General features: G+C 39.1%; 1 protein-coding gene across 1 annotated transcript in view; it reads right to left on the minus strand.

Moving 5' to 3' along the window:
• The window catches only part of ADAMTS17 (ADAM metallopeptidase with thrombospondin type 1 motif, 17), a 530,244-nt gene that overhangs the window by 90,803 nt on the left and 428,403 nt on the right, over positions 1-11,038 (minus strand). Inside the window, exon 16 of the mRNA XM_006900064.1 lies at positions 9,894-9,974. Within this exon, the coding sequence (XP_006900126.1) occupies positions 9,894-9,974 (81 nt within the window). The remainder of the gene's footprint in view (positions 1-9,893; positions 9,975-11,038) is intronic.

The raw sequence follows: 11,038 nt of genomic DNA on the forward strand, positions 1-11,038 counted from the left end.
TCTTGAACATACCATGGACTGCCAATAGGTCTGTCCTGGAGTGAGTGAAACCAAGCTGCCCCTTGGATGAAAGGATTTTCAAGCTCTGTCTCACAGACTTTGGGCATGTGGACAGGAGGGACCAGTCCCTGGAGAGGGACACAATACTCAAAAAGGCACAGAAAAGGGAGACTCTGGATGAGATGGGCTAACACAGTAACTGGGGTAATGGGCATAGGTGTGTCGGAGACAGTGAAACTGTCTTATGACAGGGAAGGGTTCAGAGCTATTGTACTATGAGTTGAAGGTGATTCAATCACACCATTGACAACAACATCCAAAAAAATTATTTTCTTCTTAAGACCACATACTACATTCTCCACAACTGGCCATAAATTAGGGGACAAAGCCTCTATAAATTAAAAAAACAAAACAAAACAGTGAAATAATACAAAGTATCTCCACAGATCACAATGCAATAAAATTAATGACAAAAGGACAAAGGATAAATAAACCATCCTAAGTGGCAGCCAGGAAATTAAAAGGCACATTGCCATGGGAAAGTCTGCTGTTAGGGACCTCTGCAAAGTACTGAAGAGCAATGGTGTCTCTCAGAAGACTAAGGTGCATCTGATACAGGCCATGGTCTTCGCAATCACTTGTTATGCATCAGAGTTGGACAATGACCAAGGAGGATAGAAGGAGAATTGATGCCTTTGAGCTGTGGTGCTGGAGAAGAGTATTGAGAATACCATGGACTGCTAGGAAAACAAACAGATTTGTCCTGGAAAGGGTTAAACCGGGTGGCTCCTTGAAGGCAAGAATTCTGAGGCTCCGTCTAACATACTTTGGACATGTTGAGAGGAGAGACCGGTCCTTGGAGAAGGACATCATGCTTGGGAGGGTGGAGGGACGGCGCAGGAGAGGAAGGCCCTCTATGAGGTGGATTGATTCAGTGACTGGGATAATTGGGATGGGAGTGTCAGAGACCGTGCGATTGGCACAGGACAGAGCAGAGTTTAGGGCTGTTGTACATAGGGTCGCTATGAGTCGCAAGCAACTCGACGGCACATAACAACAACAACAACAAAGTGGAAGCTAAATGAAACACCTTACTTGACACTATTGGATTACAGAATATATAAACATGAAATTTAAAAGTTCTTTTGAAGAATGAAAATGAAAATATAACATATGAAAACATCTAGTATACTGCAAAGGCAGTCCCCAGGTTCAGACTACAGCAAAGGAAACATAAAAGAAGAAAGGAGTAAAATAAATTACTTCACTCAGCATCTCCTGCAAACAAAAAATAGAACAAGCAACTAATCTCACAGCTTCTGGATCTTGGCAGAAAGTAAAAAGTACCAGAGGAATGTTTCATTGACTATGCAAAGGCATTTGACTGTGTGGATTACAACAACTTGTGACTAACTTTGAGGAAAATGGGAAACCCGGAACACTTGACTGTGCTTAAGTGAAATCTGTACTTGGACCAGGAAGCAGTCCTCAGAACAGACCAGGGAAACACTGCATGGTTCAAAATCAGGAAAGGAGTGTGTCAAGGATGTATCCAGTCTCCATACCTTTTCAATCTATATTCAGAAGTGATCATTCAGGAACCTTGGCTTTATGAGGAGGAATGTGACATCAGGCTTGGAGGAATACTCATCAAAAACTTATGCAGATGACACAACCCTGCTCGCTGAAACTGAAGAGAACCTGAAGTGCTTGCTGCAGAAGGTAGACTTCAATATGGATTGAAGCTCAACATCAAGAAGACAAAGAGTCTCATCACTGGGCCAACTGGCAACATCATGATAGTTGGACAAGTGATTGAGGTTGTTAACAATTACAGCTTGCTTGGCTCCACAATCAACGCTCTTGGCACAAGCAGTCAGGAAATCAAAAGGCAAACTGCAATGAGAAAATCTGTTTTCAAGGACTTCTCCAGAGTACTGTAAAGCAACAATGTCATTCTAGAGATTAAGGTGAGACTGATTGAGGTCATGGTCTCCACAATTATTTGCTATGTATCAAAGAGCTGGACAATGACTAAGGTTGACAGAAGAAGAACTGATGTTTTGAATTGTGGTGCTGGAGAAGAGGCTTGAACATACTGTGCACTACCAAGAAAACAAGTTAAGTCTGTCTTGAAGAGGGTGAAACCAAGTTTCTCCATGGAGGCTAGAATTTTGAAGCTCCTTAGTCTCACATAATTTGGGCATGTGACCAGGAGAGAATGGTCCTTGGAGAAGGACATCATGCTTGGAAAGGTGGAGTGACAGCACAGAAAAAAAAAACACCCTGGTTGAGATGGATTGATACAGTAATTGGGGTAGTGGGGGTTGGTGTTTCGGAATCAGTGAGACTAGCTCAGAACAAGGTACACAGGGTCGCTATGGGTCACAGGTGACTTGACAGCACATAAGAAAAACAACAACGATGACGACAACAACAACAACAGATGAAAATACATTATTAGGATAAAGCCTGAAATCAATGAAATGAAAATAGAAAAAAAAACTGAAATCATCAAGACCAAAAGCTGGTTCTTTCAAACCTTAATAAAATCAATGAATCATTAGCAAACTTAACAAAAGAAAGAAAAGATACAAATAACTCATATAAGAAACGAAATAAGTGACATATTGGCAGCATCATGATAGATGAAGAAAAGACTGAGACTGTTAACAGCTTGAGCTTGCACAATTAACACTCTTGGTACCAGCGGTCAAAAGTCAAAAGATGAATTTCACTGGAAAAGTCAGCTGCCAAGGACCTTTCCAGAATGCTGAAGAGCAATGATGTCAATCTAGAAACTAAGGTGTGCCTGATCCCAGCCATGGTGTTTGCAATTACTTGCTATGCGTTAGACATCTGGATAATGACTAAGGAAGATAGACAAAAAAATGATGCCTTTGAGTTGTGGAGAAGAGTATTAAACATGTCAGCGATTTTCAAGAGAACAAACAGGGCAAGAGGGTGAAAACAAGCTAATCTGTGGAGGCAAGGACTTTGAGATTTCATCTCATATACTTTGGGCATGCTGCTAGGAGGGGCCATTCCATGGAAAAGGACATCACACTTGGATAGAGCAGGATCAGATAACCCTGGGTCAGATGAATGGACACAGTTACTGGGGTAAGCTTGTCAGAGACAATGAGATTGGATCAAGACAGGGCAGGATTCAGAGCTACGGTAAATAGATAGGGTGGCTATGAGTTGCTAGTGGCACATGAAACAACGGATTATGAAAAGCTACACACTTACAAATTAGAAAACCTAAAGGAATGGGAGCTCTGATGGATTAATGGTAAGAAGCTAAATCTAAAAAGGAGCTCTGGTTGTATTCCCAACAACACACAGTTTGAATCCACCAGCTGCTCCTTGGTAGAAAGACAGATAATCTCCTCCCCTGGGATTAACTGACTCTGAAAATCTGCTGAAGGGCTAGCTCTGGATTGGTTCTGATTAAGTAGTACACAACAATAACAACAAAATGAATGGACAAATTCCTAGAATCCCACACCCCATCCAAACTGACACAGACAGAAGTAGAATCCTTGAACAGAACCATAACAAAAGAAGAAATTGAGTAGATCATGAAAAGAATGCCAAAACAAAAAAAAGCCCTTGTCCTGATGACTTCATGAGTGAATTCTACTAAGCATTCAGTGATGAATTATCATTAATTCTACTTATATTATTTCGGGAAAAAGCCCCCAAAACAGAAAAAGAAGGAACAATCCCAGAGTCATTCCGTGATTTAAGCAAGCATAAACATAGTATCAAAACTAGGCAAAGACTTCACCAAAAAAAAAAAATACCACCAAGCATAAACCTAATATCAAGACCAGGCAAAGGCACCACCAAAAAAAATAAAATTATAGACCAATATCTCTCATGAACATAAACACAAATAATTACAAAGTCCTGGCCAGTAGAATCCAACTATGTCTATGTCTATGTCTATGTCTATGTCTATGTCATGTCTACATCTACGTCTACGTTTACGTCTGTCTATGTCTATGTCTATGTCTATACACACACACATGTGTGTGTGTGTGTGTGTGTGTATAAAATTCATCAGAACCACCAAATGGAATTATTAACAAGTCCAGATGAGCTGTTGGAGGTTATCAACAGTATGATCCATGAAGAATGCAAAAGGTCATTAGAAAGACAGACGAAGATGTAAATGGATGTTAGAAGAGAGTCTGAATATTACACTAGAGCACTGAGAAGCCAATGCAAAGGGAAGAAATTATCGAGTTAAGGAGCTGAATAGAAGAGTTCAATGGCCAGCATGGAAAGACAAAACAAAGTATTATAATGCAATGTGCAAAAAAATGGAGTCTGAAAATCAAAAGGGTCATATTTGCTAAACATTTCTTAAGCTGAAGGTACTAAAGAAAAAATTCAAGTCTCAAGTTGAAATACTTTAAGAATGCTATGCATAGAATATTGAATGATGAAGGAAGTATTAAAAGAAGACAGAAGTAGTATAAAGAATTGGAATTGGATGACACAGAAAAATTTCAACAAACAATATATGATCAAGAGACAATGGTGATGAAGGAGGAGGCTCATGCTACTCTGAAGGACATGGCAGAAAATAAAGTCCCAGGAATTGATAGAATACCAATTGACATATTTCAACAGATGCTGGCCTGAACTTGCTCACCAGGTTGTGCCAAGAAATCTGGAGGGCAACTACCTGGCCAACTGACATTAAAAAAAAAACCAGAATGTAGAAATTATCATTCAATATCACTCATATTACATGCAAGCAAAAACAAATGGAACATTGAGAAGTACCAGAAATAGAAGCTAGGTTTAGAAGAGACCATGAAATTAGTGACATTATCACCAATGTCAGATGGATCTTGGCAGAAAGCAAAGAGCTATCTGTGTTTCACTGACTACGCAAAGGCATTTGATGTTGATCACAACAAATTGTGGTTAACATTGAGGAGAATGGGAATCCAAGATCAACTGACTGTGCTTATGTGAAACCTATATTTGGATCAGGAAGCAGTCCCCAGAACAGAGCAGGGAAACACTCCATGGTTCCAAATAAGAAAGGAAGTGTGTCAAGGATGCATCCAGTCTCCATATCTTTTCAATCTATATGCAGATCATTCTGGAACCTGAGCTTTACGAGGAGGAATGTGACATCAGGATTGGAAGAAGACTCATCAACAACCTATTAGGCAGATGATACAACTCATCAACAACCTATTATGCAGATGACACAACTTTACTTTGCTTGCTGAAACTGAGGAGGACCTGAAGTTCTTGTTGCAGAAGATCAAGGACTATCGTATACAGTACAGATTGAAGCTCAGCATCAAGAAGACTAAGATTCTCACCACTGGGTCAACTGGCAGCACCATGATGGATGGAGAAGAGACTGAAGTTTTAACAGTTACAGCTTGCTCACCTCCACAATCAACACTCTTGGCACTAGCATTCAGGAAATCAAATGATGAATTGCATTAGGTAAATCAAATTAGGTAAAATAAGGTAAAGATCAGGGACCTTTCCAGAGTACTGAGAAGCAACGATGTCAGGCTAGAGGCTAAGGTGCACCTGATCCAGCACATGGTCTTTACAATTACTTGCTATGCATCAGAGAGCTGGATAATAACTAGGGATGACAGAAGGAGAATTGATGCTTTTGAGCTGTGGTGTTGGAGAAGAGTCTTGAACATATCATGGACCACCAAGAAAATGAATAGGTCTGTCTTGGAGAGAGTAAAACCAAGTTTCTCTTTGGAGGCTAGAGTTTTGAAGCTCTGACTTACATACTTTGGGCATATGGCTAGTAGGAACCAGTCCTTGGAGAAGGACATCATGCTTGAAAGAGAGGAGGGACAGCACAGGAGAAGATGATCCTGATGAGATGGATTGATACAGTAACTGGGGCAAAGGGAGTAGATGTTTTAGAGTCAGAGTGGCTCAGGACAGGGCAGGCTTCAGAGCGATTGTGTGTAGGGTTGCTATGAGTCACAGATGACTAATGGTACATAACAACAACAAAAACATGCAAAGATGGATCAACATAAGGTCACATTAATAAAGCAAAGAACAAGAGCCATGTGATACCGTCAAATTATTCAGAAAAGGCCTTCAACAAAATGCAACACACCATCCTGATTTAAATTCTCAACAAAATAAGAATGGAGGGGAGCTTCCTTAACATAGTTAAAAATACATATACAAACCAAGAGCCAACATCATTATAGACTAAAAGTCATTCCCCTTGTAAATAGGGACTAGGCAAGGATGCCCACTATCATCACTCCTACTCAGTTTGTATTAGAAGTTTTTTACAAGGACAATAAGAAATAAGACAAGATGGAAATAAGAGGCATCCAATTGGAAAGAAGTGGCAAAACTGTTGCTGTATAACGGATGTAATGATAAACAAAGAAAACCTTAAAGACTCAACAAAATACCAATTAGACTTAGTAGACCAATTTAATAGAGTTCCAAAACACAAGATCAATCTACAAAGATCTGTTGGTTTTTTCTACAGCAACAAGAAAAGAAAACAAGTAAAGCGATAATATTCACAATAAACAACCACAAGGTGAAATATTTAGACTAAATCTAAATAGAGACACAGAAGGGAGCTCTCATGGCCTAGTGGTAAGGAGCTGCACTGCCAACACAAAGGCATGCTGTTCAAATCCACCATCTGCTCCAAAGGGGAGAGAGGAACAATCTCCTCCTCTGTACTTTACTGCCTCTAAAAATCCACTGGAGGGTCAGCCATGGGTCAATTAGGACTCAATGGTCCATAACAACAACACAGACACAAAAGACCTCTGCAAGACACTATTACAAGAAATAATTGTTAATGTTGTATACTGTCAAGTCAGAACCTGACCCTCCAGTGGGTTTTCAGAGGAAATTTTAATCACACAGGGGCCTTAATTAAATGGAAAAATATTCCCTATTAATGTATAGGAAGACTGAACATTGTGAAAATGATAATCCTACCATAAGTAATCCAAAGATTCAGCACCATCCTAATGTGAAAAACAAGCTCTCTCTTTAAACACATGTTGTTGTTGTTATGTGCTGTCTAGTCACTTCTAACTCATAATGACACTATGTACAACAGCCCTAAACCCTGCTCTGTCCTATGCCAATCTCACTGTCTCTGACACCCCCACCCCAATTACCCCAGTCACTGACTCAATCCACCTCACAGAGGGTCTTCCCTTCCTGAGCTGTTCCTTCACCCTACCAAGCACGAGGTTGCTCTCCAAGGACTGGTCCCTCCTTGCAACATGTCCAAAATATGTCAGACATAGAAAAGGCTATTTTTACTTTCATTTGGAAATGAAAGAGACCCAAATAAGCAAAGCTCTTCTGAAAAATTAAAAATTAAATATGAATCATCATGCTACTTGATCTCAAAACCTATTATACAGCCATAGTAACAGACCAACCAATGGAATACAATACAGAATCCAGAAATCAACTCATCTACCTACAGTAAATTGATATTTTAAAAGAAAACAAAACTCAATAAATGGGGGAAAATAGCCTCTTTAACAAATAGGGTTGGCAAAACTGGAAATCTACCTGCAGAAAATGGAAACAGGATCCACATTTTCACACCATACACAAAAATCAATTAAAACTAGATTAAAGACACAGAGGTAAAACCAAAATAAGAGGTAAAATAGGTACAGATTTAGAAGCCCTACCATATGACACAGTTTTGAAAACATAGCAAAAAATGCACAACCAGAAAAGGATAAAATAAATGAATGGGATCGTCTATAAATAAAATTGCAGACAAAGGAGGACAACAGGTTTTATTTCCCTGTCGAATATCAGTTGAGCATAGATAGCTGGGTTCATTTCTGGGTTCTCAATTCTGTTCCATTGGTCTATGTGACTGTCATTGTACCAGTACCATGCTGTTTTTTATTTTTATTGTTTGGCTGGGTTTTTAAAAAAATGTTGTTTTGGTTACTACCATGGTGTAGTAGGCTTTGAGGTCACAGAGTGCTATGACTCCCACTTCACTTTTGTTTTTTAGAAGTGCTTTGATTACTCAAGATCTCTTTCCTCTCCAAATAAACTTGACAATTTCTCTAAAATTTCTTTGAAAAAGGAATTTGGTCTCTGTATTGGGATTGCACTTAACATGTAGATTGCTTTTGGTAGGATTGTCCTTTTCACAATATTGTGTCTTCCCACCTATGAACAGGGAATATTTTTTCATTTATTTAGGTCTTTTATTGTGTATTGCCGAAATGTATGTAATAAGGAAATAAATCCTATTACATGGGGAAATAACTACCTCTTCAACAAATGATGCTGGCAAAACTGGACTTCTACCTGCAGAATGCTGAAACAGGATCCCATCTAACACCATAAAAAAAAATTAATTCAAAGTGGACCAGAGACCTGGGAGTAAAGCCCAAAACCACAGAGTTGTTCAGAGACAAACTGGGATCAGGCTTAGACAGCCTAGCCAATGGTATAAAGAGACTGTCAAATATAGCCAGAAATGCACTATCTGGAGAGGATGAAACTGAAGAATGGGATCTTCTAAAGATTAAATCCTGTGAACACTGAAAACATTTCCAACAGAATAAAAAGAAAATCATTGACTGGGGAAAATATTTGGCAATACCATTTCAGACAAGGGTCTCCTATGAAAGGTTTACATAATCCTAGAGGGCCTCCACAAGAAAAAGACTGATAATACAGTTATAAAATGGGCAAAAGACAGAAAGACTTTTCACAGAAGAAGATACTCAGATGGCCAACAGACATATGAAGAAATGCTCAAAATCATGGGCAATAAAAGAGATGCAAATTCAAACCACAATGAGATACCATCTCACCACAGTTTCAAAGTTTAACAAGACAGCAATTAATAGATGTTGGAGAGGATGTGGAGAGATAGAAACTCATACACTGTTGGTGGGACTGTAAAGTGGTACAACCTCCAAAAGGTGAACATAAAAATTCTGTATGACTCAGCTATTCCACTGCTTGTAACATACACTGAGAAAATTAGAACCATGATACAAATAGAGATTTGTACACTGATGTTCATAGCAGCATTATTTACCATCACATGCCCAGCCCAAATGTCCAACCACAATCAAATGGACTGAGAAATTATGGTGCATTCACATGATGGAATAGTACACAGCATGCAGGAGCAATGATTTTGAAAATTACTACCTAACTTGGGAGGGTCTGCAGAACATTATGCTAACTGAACTGACTCACTCTCATAAGGACAAATACTGTATAAGACTGTAAGACCATTATTTCAGAACCTGTATAAGGATCCAAGGTAGGAGGGCAGTAGAGGGGTTAGGCTGGGCAGGGGTTGGATTGTTAATTATAGGGTTGTACAATTTGATGAGTGGAGGGTGGGGTGGGTAAAGGAAAGGAGAAAGATCTGGTGTGAAAATAATATATACAAACTTTTAAGTAAACCAGTATAAAATCATTTACTGGTACTGCATAGAAAGCAATTTACAATAGAATTGATCTATGTTCTGAGACACTAGGATTACACATTTCTAACACTACCTAACTCTCCCATGGGTAGAGCTAACATATCATTTGGAAGGTAACTATTGAGTACACCAACTGTTGTCCAGTCTGTTTCACTGGCGGACTGTCCTATTTGCAGAGGTAAAGGTAGGACAGTCAGGCAGGTAAGTGCCAGCCTAGGTGGGGACGGTATTCATGCCAGCCCACAGGCCTGAGAAGATCAGTGTCAATTTCAACATGAGGTCCATTCCAAGTACTTATGCCATTGTAATTGCAAATAAAAGTATTAAATCATGGATAATGGCATTGAACCATGTTACCCTCAAATTCAATTCTCAGAGAACAAATGTTTCTCTGACTTTTTTTACCCAGAAAACTGTGGGCTGGTCTATCTTCCACCACACGGATCCTCCGAGCTCCAGCAGGAATGACAACCGCTTCAATATAACCTGTTACAACAAATGACACAGAGAAGTCACATCTCCACTCCTGACTCACAGGGACTGCAACCCAACCCCAACATTCACTCCACCACAGGCCATAGTGGCTTTCATAGAAACACTTTAAGAAATCAAAGTGGTCCTTTTTGTTTTATGAACACTGAGTGCTATTCTGCGGACTTTCTCAGCTGCCAGATGCCCAGGGAATATTAGGGGCATGAAAGTCTACATACATGGCACTACCTGTGAGCCTGAAGGAAAGGCACCTCTGTTATTCTCTATTCCTCTGGTTAAATGTTCCTTCACTTTCTGCTGCATTTTGAACTTTCTCCTGAATATCTCTGGGATGACAGTAGAAGCTAAGTAATTTTCCCCATGACAGAAAGATTGTCTCAATACACTGTTTCCTTTACTACTTCCACTACCATTTTGGTAATGTGTAATTTTGCCTATTTCCTTGAATATTTCTAAATCCAATGGGGGTGTTTAGAATAATCTTAAATTAGATCATTAGCATCCTCATGCGGTTCCCCAATGATATCAATAGGATCAGTAAGTAAATTAAAAATCATGAGAGTTTTCTGCACCCAAGCTCCCAGAGATTTTTCCAGTGGGAAAATCCTTTTTGAGAGGTTGAGTTTACATCTTCATTTTCCTATAACAAGATAGTTTATTTTTGTTATAAAATAGTATATTAATATTATTTCAAAAATAAAAGAGGCAGTAATGAAAACCAACTGATAGCACCCCACAACATGAAAATTATCTCAATGAAAACAACAGTTCAGGGACCATATCCTCCAACACTTCATGCATATAAATATACACATATAATTTCATATCAATGGTCTTGTAAAATAATTGGCCTATCTATCAAAAGCTAGGTAATATGTATTCAAGTTACAAAATAGAAAAGTTATAAAAGGTTCTAGTAGAAAGTGTATGTATTTTGTAAGACATATCCTATAGCTGTTGATGTTGTTGTTGTTATGTGCCGTCGAGTCGCTTGCGACTCATAGCGACCCTATGTACAACAGCCCTAAACTCTGCTCTGTCCTGTGCCAATCGTACTG

Source organism: Elephantulus edwardii, unplaced genomic scaffold (assembly GCF_000299155.1).
Source record: "Elephantulus edwardii isolate Elephantulus edwardi_28Jun2011 unplaced genomic scaffold, EleEdw1.0 scaffold00272, whole genome shotgun sequence".
Taxonomy (NCBI): Eukaryota; Metazoa; Chordata; class Mammalia; order Macroscelidea; family Macroscelididae; genus Elephantulus; species Elephantulus edwardii.